This window comes from Corvus moneduloides, chromosome 24 (assembly GCF_009650955.1).
Source record: "Corvus moneduloides isolate bCorMon1 chromosome 24, bCorMon1.pri, whole genome shotgun sequence".
In the NCBI taxonomy this organism is placed as follows: domain Eukaryota; kingdom Metazoa; phylum Chordata; class Aves; order Passeriformes; family Corvidae; genus Corvus; species Corvus moneduloides.
In genome coordinates, this window is record NC_045499.1 from 979,103 (window position 1) to 991,594 (window position 12,492).

The following is a 12,492-nucleotide window of genomic DNA, read 5'->3' on the forward strand; positions in this document are numbered from 1 at the left end:
CAAAAGGTGCTTCAGGCCAGGGGTGGGTTGGGACAGGCACAACCCAAAGCTGGAAAATGGGGAATGTCCCTCCCTTCCACGGCAATTCCCCGCTCCATCAGTTTGAGCCTGTTCCAGCTGCCTGCGAGCGCACGGATCCCAACGATCCTCACACTTGGTGGCCGGAGAGGGAAGGGGGGACCAGCCCATGGGGGCTGCTCCAGGCTGAAGGGCTCACCCCTGGAGGTGACCCTGGCAGGCCCATGGGTCAGGGTGGGCAGTGGAAGCCCACGGCAGGGTTGGATCCCGGCGCTGGAGCCATGGCTGGGATGGCACAAGCCTTCTCCCACTGGGCTGCTGGCAGACAGCAGTGGAGAACCAGGCAGGATGAGCCTGAAGTTTTGCCCGTGGTTTGCTTCACAGTCAGGCAAAGGCCTGCTCCTCTGCAGTTCTGCAGCAGGGAGTGAGGTGAAGGAGAACTTCTGCCCAGAAGAGCTGCCCCAGCCCAGGGCTGTGAGTCCAGCCTGGAAGAGCCACCCAGGGCTGCCCAAGACTGGAGAATCCATCAAATCCCCCCCTCCTCTGCTCCACGTGCACGCTGGGGAGCTCTGGGGGCTGGACTCACCGGTGGAAGCTGTCCACCATCTTCAGGTGCACCCGCAGGTCCTTCTTGGTGAGGTGGTCCAGCATGCGCGCGTCCACCAGGCACTCCATGAAGTAGCTGCGGTACTGGGGCAGACCCAGGCTGGGAAGCCACTCGTTCCCAATCCACTCATGGTTCATGTCCCCATAGGCCAATGTCTGCAGAGAAGCACATGGAGAAGCTGGGGAGAACCCAGGGCTTGGTGGAGCTGCAGGATCCCAGGAGATCGGTGACAGCCTGGGAGGGTCACCGTCCTGAGGCCAAGCCCAGGCCAGAGGAGTGAGCCCTGGGTGGTACTGAAGGAGCTGGAGGGAACAGTCCTGCTGGCCATGGTCTGTGTCCTACTCATGTCCCCGCAGGAGACAAAGCAGTAGCCAAAAATAAGGGCAAGGGATAACTGGACTTTATGAGCAGCTGCCTCTGGAAAAAGCACATTCATTGAAAGATGAAACAACTGAGAAATAGGTTCCAGTGCATCCCCAACTGATTTTTAAGAATCTCTATTTTAAGAATCTCTATTTTATGACTTCAAAACAAAAAAAAAAGGTCAGTTTTGGGAAAAAAACCCACCCATTCACTTCCACTGCAAAGTGATTTTGGGTCCGAAAATGAATTAAAATCCACCAGAAGGAAAGTAAAGCATTTGAGAGGGATAAAACCAGAAGAGATGGATCCAAGCAGGACTCTTTCCTCCCACCTTTTTGGTTCATAAAAATGATCAGTATGGATTTGGGGCTACAAAATAGGTGAAAAGTAAATGTCTATGCAGCTGGAATCCTGCTCCCATGCAGGGTGGTCACACCACTGGGGGGTTCTCAACACAGGCTCTGGATCCCACAGAGCAGGTCCCAGGAAAAGCCACTGCCTGGAGCAGAGAGGGGCCCAGGAGGACACCCTGTATGTGAGACATGGCCCAGAGGAGCAGCCACGGGGTGCAGGTAAAGCCTCCAAGGCCTCGGTGAACATCAAAGCCCCAAAAATCCCCTGGGATGTCCAGCCCCGCACTGCCCACCCCATGCACCGCCCTCCCCATGCCACAGGGGTGGCCCGGGGACCTCACCTGTGCCCAGCTGCCTTCCTCTGTGTCCTAAGTGTGACACGCAGCATGTCAACAGAAAGGACAGCGAAGTCAGTACCTGCTGGCCCTGAGCACGGGACCCTTCAGCACAGAGGGACACAGAGGGGACACAGCTCGCTCTTACGGCTTGGGGACCTCAGCCTTGTCCCCAGGGTGCTGGGGACACCCTGACCCCGCTGGGCCTGGCTCCCACCCCATCTCTGACCAAGAATACAGGGAGGAGGGGGAGGAGGAGGAGGAGGAGGAGGAGGAGGATAGAGAATGAGGCTTGGGCTGGAGATGGCACCGACCCTGGGGATTGTTCATCTTCCCTGGGAAACACAGAAAGAGTTCTCGGGTTCCCCCAGGTCAGATGGATGAAAGAGAATTAAGCTTCAGTTCACGTGTCACAACCCCCAGGGGGCTGCCCAAGCCAATTTGCTGATTTTGTGGCTATTCCCTCCTTTGCCAACCTGTGCTGGTTTTCCTCAGTCTCACAGAACCTGCCAAGGGACAGTGGCACATCCCTGCCACTCAACTCAATAAAATGCCTATTTCAGAGAACCCCAAACTTATTTGGATTGGAAGGGACCTTAGAGCTCATCCCATTCCACCCCTGCCATGGGCAGGGACACCTTCTGCTAGCCCAGGGTGCTCTAACTTGGCCTTGGACACACAATTCCCACACAAATCCAAAATGCTGCCCTGCTCTGAAACACAGATGGGGTGATCAGGTTGCAGAGAAGGGAGTGGCTCCCTCTCTCCAAAGGGGCCAGAGCTTTTGGGAGCATGGACACATCCCTGCAAGGGACCCCAAGCTGTCAGCCAGCGGCAGGGACAGATGGTGGGGACAATGTTTGGGTGTGCTGAGGTCAGTGGGGGATTAGGCCGTGACTTGGGTGCAGAATGACTCGGGGATCTCACGTGTCTGGAGATCACTCCTGGGTTTTGTCTTTAACTCCCAAACAACAGCCAGGCTGCTCTGGAAACACAGTGAAATCCACAAGGGAAAGTAAATCTGATGGGGTTTAAGCTACTTTCAGAAATTGCTGGACATTAAAGGTTGAAAGAGGGTTTCTAAAGAGCTGCAGGGTGCTGGCCAAGAGCTGACATGTGAGGGATGCCCTTCCCTCTAGGTTAACACGCCTGCAGCTGCTCGGACCCTGACACCCAGGGGCTGCCTCCAGCACCCCGGGGCCTGCCCAGCCTCACCGTCTTGGTGGAAGTTGCCATGGTCTCCATCTCCTCGTGGGTGACCCAGACGTTTCCAGAGGACTGCAGGGAAAAGAGCAGAGGGGTCAGAGCAAACCACCACAGAAACATGGCCTTGGTTCACAACCACCACGGAGTCATGGAATCGCAGAATTGTGAAGGTTGGAAAAGACCTTTAATATCATCAAGTCCAACCCTCAACCCAGCACCACCACTGTGTTCAGCATTAAACCACATCCTCAAGTGCAACATCCACCCATTTTCTGAACACTTCCGTGGATGGTGACTCCATCACTGCCCTGGGTGGCTGTGCCAGGGCCTGACCACCCTTTCCATAAAGAAATTTTCCCCAAGATCCAACCTGAACCTTCCCTGGCCCAGCCTGAGGCCATTCCCTCTCCTCCTGTCCCTGTTCCCTGCGAGCAGAGCCCGACCCCCCCGGCTGCCCCCTCCTGTCAGGGACTTGTGCAGAGCCACAAGGTCCCCCCTGAGCCTCCTTTGCTCCAGGCTGAGCCCCTTTCCAGCTCCCTCAGCCACTCCTGGGGCTCCAGACCCTTCCCCAGCTCTGTTCCCTGCCCTGGACATGCTCCAGCCCCTCAATGTCTCTTTGTCATGAGGTGCCCAGAGCTGTCCCCAGGATTCCAGGTGTGACACCAGCAGTGCCAGCACAGGGGACGGGGACTGCCCTGGGCCTGCTGCCACCACAGTGCTGGGACAGGCCAGGTGCCCTTGGCCTTTCTGCCCACCTGAGCACACCTGGGCTCATCTGGGCTCACCTGGGCTCATGTCCAGCCTCTGTCAGCACCAACCACGCTGGAACCAAGCCCGGCTCAGGCTGGTGGAGGATCAGACCACCCTGTGCTTGGAGCTGTCCTGGGGACACCCCACATCCTTGCAGCTCAACCTGGTGACACCCCACTGCCCGAGGTGACCCTGGGCTGTCCATGCAGCCACAGAGAGCAGAGTAAGGAGAGCAGAGCATTTATCTCCCTTTCCACTTCAGTGTGATGCTCAAGGAGCCTGCAGGCCTGTCCCCATCAGCTGTGACCCCACACACAGCCATCTGAGGGGGACATAGCAGCTTCCCTTCCGCCAGCTGCACATCTATGGATGTGTCTTGGCATTACTGGGCCACCACTAACCCCTCGAGGCCTTTGGGGACCAGCAAAAGACACAATCCCTCCATCCTAGCAAGGGCAGAGACCTGCAGTTGATCTGAGCTGCCCCAGGAATTTCAGATGGAAAGGCTTGTGCTGAAATGATTGGGAGGGAGGCTGTGTGGAGCCGAGCTGGCCCTGTACATCAGGAACGTCTGGATTCTGCTCTTCGGATGGAGCTTTATCCTCTCCAGGGCAGCCAGGCCCTGAGCTCTGCTCTTTGCAGGGCTGGCCTCCTGCCGACAACCCCAGGTGAGGGGCAGGAGCCTTGAAACTGGAAGAGCTCCATGCTTCCAGCTGGGAATGACCTTTGTGCTGGAGGATGAGTGGCCGGTGGTTTGACCAGTCCATGAGTGGACATCACCTCATCCACGGCCACGCTGGCCACAGTGGTCCCAAGGGAAAGGAGGGCGAGGAGCCCGTGGAGGCTTCGGGGGTGGCAGGGAGCACTCACCGTGCGGGACGTGGGCGGTGCCGAGGGGCTGGTGAGGGACACCATCTCCTGGATGGCCAGGCGCAGCTTGAGGCGGTGCAGGGCGTTGCTGATGCCGATCTCCCGCTGGATCTCGGTGTCCGACAGGGCCGACATGATGGCCCCACTCTTGACGTTGGCCCGGCACGCGGCCACGTACCAGGCTGGCATCCCCACCCAGAGCTGGGGACAGGGACAGCAGTGACTGCCTGGCACTGCCACCCTGGCTCCCCTGCCAGGGGCAAGGCCACCCTCTCTAGAGCCCAATAACAAAGCTGGATGTCCACATGGGATTCTGGGTTTGGTTGTACCTTGTGGCCTGTGGGCGGCCTAGCATCCCTGTGCCTGATGGGCACAGCACAAGGGAGGAGCACCCACGGAGCTTTTCATAGAATCATGAAGGTTGGAAAAGCCCTCTGTGATCAGCTCCAACCATTCCTCCAGCACTGCCATGTTCACCACTAAGCCATGCCCCCACGTGCCACATCCACACATCTTTTGAACACTCCCAGGGATGGTGACTCCATCACTGCCCTGGGTGGCTGTGCCAGGGCCTGACCACCCTTTCCATGAAGAAATTTTTCCCCATATCCAACCTGAACCTTCCCTGGAACAACTTGAAGCTGTTCCCTCTCCTCCTGGCCCTGTTCCCTGGGAGCAGAGCCCGATCCCCCCGGCTGCCCCCTCCTGTCAGGGAGTTGTGCAGAGCCACAAGGTCCCACCTGGTCCCCCTTTTCTCCAGGCTGAGCCCCTTTCCCAGCTCCCTCAGCCGCTCTTCATCAGACTTGTGCTCAAACCCAAAGCTCTACTCAAACCACAACTCCACAGGCTCTGTGAGGGATCCAGGGATCTCCTCTGCTCTCCCAGGATTTGCAGAGCCCCGAGCCATGTGCATGGAGCAGGCATGGTGGGACATGGTGGCACACGCAGACCTGTGGGGACAGCATGGGGACAATCCACGGGCATGCTCCGCCTCACCTCCAGCCAGGACACAACAGTGGGGCCGTCCCAGTGGGCAAAGGGCAATCCTTTCCTCCGAGCCTCTTCCAGGAGTTCGTGCCTGGCAGGAACAGAAGCAGAAGAGTGATTTATGGGGGGCTTGTGGGGAAGGGAGAGTTCTTGGAAGGGAACAGACCCCGGGCAGCAGGAAGCAGCTGGAGACAAAGCAGTGAAGGAGGTAACAAGGCCCAAGGGAGGGTGAAGATGAGAACATTTCCCAGCAATTCCTAGTCCCGTGCCATGGCCCCCCAGCAGATCAGCTTCTTGCTGGGGTAGGGAAGGAAGTTCACTCACTTCTTCCGCAGGCGCCGATCCTTCTCGGCCTGAGCCCCCAGCTTGCCCAGGCCCAGGGGGTCCTGGATGCCCCCCTCCATGTCAGTCAGCAGCACTGTTGGGCAAGCAAGACACCCTCAGGTCAGCGTGATGTCCCCGGGTCAGTGTGGCCTCCCCCAGGGCCAGTGTGGGCATTGTGACCGTCCCCATGCCAGGGGGACACACAGTGACAGCACGGGAGGTGACAGTGTCCCTTTGCAACCCACCCCCATGGCCCCCCTACATCCCTGGGAAGCCCAAGTGGATCCCCTCCTGCCATCCCTCCTATTTCCAAATTCCAAAGTCACAGAACAGTCCCTTCTGGAAGGGACCCAGAAAGATCATCGAGTCCAACAATGCTCAACATAGAAGCAGTAAAGGATTTAGGAGTGGAAAAACAGCTCCTACCAAAGGGCTCTGCAAAATCCAGAAGGTCTCATGGGGAGGGAAGTCAATTTGGGGACATTAAAGATGAGATACAGTGACAGGGGGTCACTACCCACATCCCTGACAGAGCATTAAGGTGGCACCATGCTCAGGACAGAGAGGCCAAGGGGAGAAAACACCAAGCTCCAACTTCCCTGAAGCTGCCATGGCCCCAACATGCCCAAGCCAGCAGGGGTGTCCCTGTCCTCCCTGTCACCCCAAGAGCACCCCAAGAGCAGACAGAGCCAGAGGGTGTGGAGAGCCTGGCACAGGCAGGGACAGGGCTGCTCACGGACCCTGCCCCGTGGCCCCTTCTCTGCTCAGCTGGATCAAGCGACCCTTCTCCTTCTTCCCAAACAGGCGCCCGATGGAGGATTTGATCCCCTTCCTCTTGGAGCCCTTGTGCAAGGAGTCCTGGCTGCTGCTGGGATTGCTGGCCTGGTCCTCCAGTGAGCTGGGGATGGGGAGGGAGAGGAAGAGCAAAGCCTTTAGGTTATTCCTGAGCAGGGCACAAGCCATGGCAAAGCCCAGCCCACCCCACATCCCACGAGTGCCCCAGGTATATCCTCAAACCAACAGAGACCCCAAGGATCTCCACATACCTCTTGCCATCCTCCTGGCTCAGGGCAGGGTGGCCCAGCTTCTCCAGCCGCAGTGTCCTGGGTGAGGACGGTGGGGACGTCTCACACTTGATGGTGGTTTTGTCCTCCCGGCTCTCATCCCGAGCTGCAGGCGACTGAACAAGCAGAGAGGCCGTGAGGGCGGGAGGCCAGAGCCCAGCTCCATCCTTGCCCTGCTGCCTGCCTCTCTCTTGCTCCGTGGAGACATGGCCAAAAGAGCCACCAGAGCCCTGGGGCTTTGCCACGCTCCAGGAATGGCCTGAATGAGAGCTCTGGCAATGGTTCCAGATGCCCAAGCGGATGGGGAGGATGTGGCCGTACGGCTGAGATCCTGGGAATGGGGAGGTGAGAGGATGCAGCCCCATGGTCCAGGTCAGGGTGTGGGGACAGAAGCTGCTGGCCCTCATTAGAGGGCTCTGAGGAGCACAGATGGGAATGTCCCAAGGACACCCTGTCGCCAGAGGGGACACAATGTTTGAGGACCCAGTGGCTTTCTGAACCTCCCCATGTCCTGCCAGACCCCCCAGGCTGCCGGCGGGAACATGTCCAAGCACCTTTCGGGATCCCCATGATCCTCCTGCTGAATCCCTGGGGTCCCCAGCTCCATCCCGCGCCTGCTGCACCCTGACCTGGTGTGGACAAAGCCAGGAGCAGGCTGGAAAAAGGGCTTGGACAAAAACCAACGGGATGGGAGCCACTCACTAGCAGTTTCCTCCGGTGCTTCCTCAAGTCGCTGGGCTGATTGCAAGGGGGAAAGCGAGAGAGACACAGAAAGGGGGGCAGTTAATGGAGCACCCCCCCAGAGCAGTCCCGGGGCCAGGCTGCCAGGCCAGAGACAGCAAACACGGGCACCCCGTTGTCCCACACCCCCCACAGGCCCGTGTGGACATCGGGCATCACTCCCACCTCACAGCCGGACCCCGCCAGCCCTGGCCCCCCCCCGGCTCCTCACCAACGTCATGATCCCCATGCGGTCCAGGTCCTGCGCGGCGCTGCGGGAGCTGAGCTTGGGCGTGGAGCGGCCGCTGAGTGGGGGGGACGAGCTGGCCAGGGACAGCGCCGTCAGCGAGGTGGGGATGGAGGCCCTCTTGCACAGCTGGGTGAGGTTCAGGCCCTCCATGCTGCCGCTTGTGACCCGCGTCTCCAGCTCCTCTGCACGGAGCTCTGTGGACTCCTTCTCCTCCTGGATCATCCTGGGGGAGCAGTGGGGCTCAGGGCTCCTGGCTTCCCACCTTCCCAGGGACACAGGACCTCTATCCCGGGGAAATGCCCCTTGGTGCTGTGCCTCAACCCCCAATCTCCAGGAATGGCAGCAAGATCCATCAGGATCCATAAAAACCAGAGCTGAGACACACCCCGATTCCTTTTAATGTTCATGGAGGACTTTTTATAAAATGATGATCATTTGAAATAACGACCCTGTGAGCCAGCACTGCTGCAGCTGAGAGACAGGGAGGCATGGCAGGAAGGACCAAGCCCTGTGGCTGGATGTCCTCGAGCCATTTCCCTGGCTGAAGACACACCAAGGCCCCAGTTTTAGGCCAGCAAAGCCTCCTGGTCGTTTGTTGTCCCCCTGGAGCCATTTCAGCACAAGGCAGTGGTGGGTTTTGGCCATGGTCATACCTGATCTCCTCGTTGATGGCATCCAGCTGCTCCTGAAGCATCATGGCCAACGTCTGTGCATCTGAGTGCCCACCAGGAGAGAGCACATCCATGGAGCTGAACAGCGTCTCGCGGTCATCCTCGTCCACGTCGGAGATGTCGGGGTCGCTGTCGAAGGCGTGAGACCCCGTGGCCAGGACCCCACCTGCCTGGGCCTGCTCCCAGTCCTGGGGGAACAAGGGCCACTGTCCTACACAGCATTCCCATGTCTCCAAAAGCCAAACTGGTGACCCCCATGCAGGAATTCCATCTCAGTGTGATCCCAAGGGGAAACCCTTCTGATGTTCCCCCATCAATGCACCAGCGGAAGGAAACTGCCCCGTGTCTCCAGATCTGACCCTAATGCCAGGATGCAGGGCAGGAGCAGACCCCAGCGCTGGGGTGCACCGGGGTTACCTTGGCTGGCTCCTCCCTCCGGGCACCGAATCGTCCCTTCTGTGCCCGGGGCAGCCCCGGGGCCGCTCCGAAGGGCTCGGCCGGGGCGTGGACCACAGCTCCCAGCGGGAAGCGCAGGTCGGTGGCACTGCCCATGTGGGACCTGGGAAGAAAGAGCCCTGTGGGGAACACTGCTCTGTGCAGGACACCCTCACCCTCAGGCTGCTCCCCTTGCAGCCCAGGCTGCTTGGGACAGAGGAGGAGGAGCAGGAGGAGGAGGAGACCACTGCAGGATGCCCATCCCAGCGATGTCTGCCTGCATGAAAGGATGCAAAACCACGCTCTGGGAAAAGGTGCCCCATTCGCCCCCCCCCCACTGGACCTGGAAATGCACTCACAGAATCACTCACAGAATCATTGAATCACAGAATATCCTGAGCTGGAACTGACCCACAAGGATCACATCCAGCCCCCAGCCCTGCACAGACACCCCAACAATCTCACCCTGGGCATCCTGGAGAGCCTTGGCCAAACGCTCCTGGAGCTCTGCAGCCTCGGGGCTGTGCCCATTCATTCCCTGGGGAGCCTGGGCAGTGCCCAGCAGCCTCTGGGGGAAGAACCTTTCCCTGATCTCCAGCCTGACCCTCCCCTGACACAGCTCCAGCCCTTCCCTGGCTCCTGTCCCTGCTCACAGAGAGCAGAGATCGGAGCTGCCCTGTCTGAGGAATCTGCAGCCTCTGGTGAGCTCTGACCTCAGGAGACTCTTGACTTTCCTGGACTGTCGGAAGTTCAGCCCTGGGCCCTCCCCTGCTGCTCCTTCCACCTTTTCTGTGCACCGACCAGGGCATCCAGCCAGTTCTGCCCAAAACCCCTGCACTGGGGGCTGCTGTGGAGCCCGGGCTGAACAGGCCCCTCCTGCCCTTCCCTCTCCAGAGATCTCAACACAACTTGTGTCTTCTCCATCCCCACGTACCCAGCAGGAGCCAGCCAGGGAGCTCTTCTCCTTTTTATGTTTATTCCAACATTTTCATGAGAAAATACCCTGACGGGGGTCGGGCTCTTCTCCCAGGCAGTGAGTGACAGGATGAGGGGAAATGGCCTCAAGGGGAGGGTCAGGTTGGATATTCGGAAAAATTTCTTAACAGAAAGGGTCGTCAGGCCCTGGCACAGCTGCCCAGGGCAGTGGTAGAGTTCCCATCCCTGGAAGTGTTCCAAAAATGGCAGAGGTGGCACTTTGGGATGCGATTTAGTGGGAATATTGGTATCTGGGTGAAGGACTCGATGACCTTGGAGGACTTTTCCAACCTTAACGATTCTGTGATTCCAGCGAATAAAATTCCACTTGAAACATCTTCCAGGTGTGAGGACATGAGCATTGTTGGGATCTCCCAGCAGGAACCAGCTGGGACTTCTTCACCCTCCTCTTCCTTGCCAGGGCTGGTGCTTGGGACCAGGACCTGGTGAGTCTCACACCAGGCAGAGCAAGGCAGCAGCTGGACATGAGGACACTTCGAGCCACCCAAGGTGCTCATTCCATGTCTCCACTTTGCCTGGTTGTTCCTCTTGGCCCTGAAGACCCAACCACAGGGCTGAGCAAGGCACCTTCCCAGGGCACAGGGTGGTTACTCCCCACACACAGTGCCATTGGAGACACGAGGTTTGTTTAGTTTAAGCTGAATTTAAGATGACAAAAGCAGCAGCCCAAGGCAGATCGTGGTTTTCCACCATGGTGGGCCTGGTTTGCAGTGCAGATACGGGTCTGGAGATAAAACCAGCACCACGAGCAGCATGGCTGGGCCAGCCTGGTGTGCCAGACAAAGGCACAGCCAAGTTCCAGGGATTGCAGAGCTGCTGACATGCTGCTCCCCAGCTACAATCAGATAAAAACACCTTAGACAAAAGCTGACAGACATTTCAGCTGGGGGATCATTCTGCAACTCAAGATTTCTGCTGATTTTTCCTCTGAGAAATACAAAAAATCACAAAATTGTCCATCCTGCTCTTATGGACCCATGCAAAGAGGGCCCACACATGCTCCAGACTCTGCTCCAGCACTCAGCTTTCCTTCATCCTCACAGCTTCATCCTCACCCTCTCCATTTCTTCTCTCCATGACAGACACGGGGTCTCCAGGCCTTCTCCTCTCTGCTGACAGATCCAAAGCTGGTTACACCAGCTCCTCCCTGTCTTTTCCAGCCTTGCTGAGGGGGGAATTTTCTTCACTGGTTGCTCCCATTGACCCCTTGCTGCCTTGAACCCACACTGGAAGTGCTCAGGGCAGGGTTAGTGTCCCGGGTGGCTGCAGCTGCACAGTGGGGTTGTTGTGCTGTCACCCTCCTTTTCCACCCCCATTTTCCTGGAGCAGCTCTGGTATCCCAATGGACTCCTCTCTGCTCCTGGTGCCCTGGGCTGGGATGTCCCCATGTCCCAGCTGACTTTAAATGAAAGGGTGTGGGAGGACCACTGCATTGGGGAAAGAGGGGCTTCATTCTCCTTTGCCTGCAACAGCTCCAAAGCAATTCCTCCTTCTGCACCAGCCCATCCCCTGGACTCCACAGGGGAAAAGTCCTTTGGTGAACATCCAGCTTTCAAAGCAAAGTAAGTCCTAAGCTCCTTGTGCAGAAAAAGAAACAATGCCCAGTGGTTTCTCACCCTTAAAAATCTGGGGCCATTCAGTTGGGCTGGGCTATTCTCAGAGTCTGTGTCCCACCCCAGGACAGGGCCAGGAGCTGACCCTGCTGTGAGAACCCTGCAGCCCAGCACTGAAGCTTGGGGGCACCAGAAACACCCAATGCCAACAGCACTCCGGGGTCTGCAAAGCAAACTGCCCCCAAAGGCAGGGGTGCCCCAGCTCTTACCTGCTGTGCACACTCTCCACAAACGTCCCACTCCTGGTCTTGAGCTGATCCACCTCCAGCCTCAGCTTGTCGATCTCGTCGGACAAACGCCGCTGTTTGGGGGATGAGACAGGCAGGGCTTGGGTTTGCTCTGGAGAGCTGCCAGGTTTGGGGCAATCCACATCCTTGGCTATTCCCACGTTTACATTCTCTTTTCAGATCCCCAGCCCAGGTTAAAGCATCTTGGCCACATCAGTAAAGAAACAGCTCGTGCAGGCACAGGGAGTGAGGGTGCTGGGGAGGGGGGGTCAGGACAGACAGACACAGGTGCTCAAGGAAAGCTGCTTTGGGAGACAAAGGAAAACAGGTGCCACGTGGGTGCTCTGGTTCTGCTCCAGACTGCACGTGTGTGCTCCCTTGGCAAGGGACCAGCTGTGAGGGATCCCCCAGCCAAACTTGCTGCTGGCCCTGTCCCTCCTGCTCCCAGCCCCATCCCCACGGGGAAGCTGTGCCTGCACCCAGTGCTGGGAGATGCCAGGGGGAGGCTGCAGATGGACAGGGAGGGAGGGAGGGGAGAAGGGATCTCCTGGGCACAGCAGGGTCCAGTCTGGGGGACAAACAGGCTGAGCCAGGCTGGGCAAAGCGCCAGCAGTGTCATGCGAGTCCCCGAGCTCTGCCCTGCCCAGGCCTGAGCAGCCAGGCTGGGAAGCACAAGGAATAAGCACACGTCCTCCCCACAGGC

At 58.4% G+C, this 12,492-nt stretch overlaps 1 protein-coding gene across 13 annotated transcripts in view; it reads right to left on the reverse strand.

Annotated features, from left to right (window-relative positions):
* The window catches only part of PPFIA4 (PTPRF interacting protein alpha 4), a 60,442-nt gene that overhangs the window by 4,810 nt on the left and 43,140 nt on the right, over positions 1–12,492 (reverse strand). For 10 of the 13 annotated variants that reach the window (XM_032133080.1, XM_032133079.1, XM_032133086.1 and 7 more), the window contains 13 exons: positions 11,772–11,863; positions 8,936–9,077; positions 8,501–8,706; positions 7,830–8,070; positions 7,580–7,615; positions 6,860–6,993; positions 6,554–6,711; positions 5,814–5,907; positions 5,499–5,580; positions 4,503–4,703; positions 2,892–2,954; positions 1,683–1,709; positions 605–780 (listed from right to left, as the gene is read on the reverse strand). In XM_032133080.1, the coding sequence (XP_031988971.1) occupies positions 605–780; positions 1,683–1,709; positions 2,892–2,954; positions 4,503–4,703; positions 5,499–5,580; positions 5,814–5,907; positions 6,554–6,711; positions 6,860–6,993; positions 7,580–7,615; positions 7,830–8,070; positions 8,501–8,706; positions 8,936–9,077; positions 11,772–11,863 (1,652 nt within the window). The remainder of the gene's footprint in view (positions 1–604; positions 781–1,682; positions 1,710–2,891; positions 2,955–4,502; positions 4,704–5,498; positions 5,581–5,813; positions 5,908–6,553; positions 6,712–6,859; positions 6,994–7,579; positions 7,616–7,829; positions 8,071–8,500; positions 8,707–8,935; positions 9,078–11,771; positions 11,864–12,492) is intronic. The other 3 variants (XM_032133088.1, XM_032133087.1, XM_032133091.1) reach the window with 3 other exon arrangements.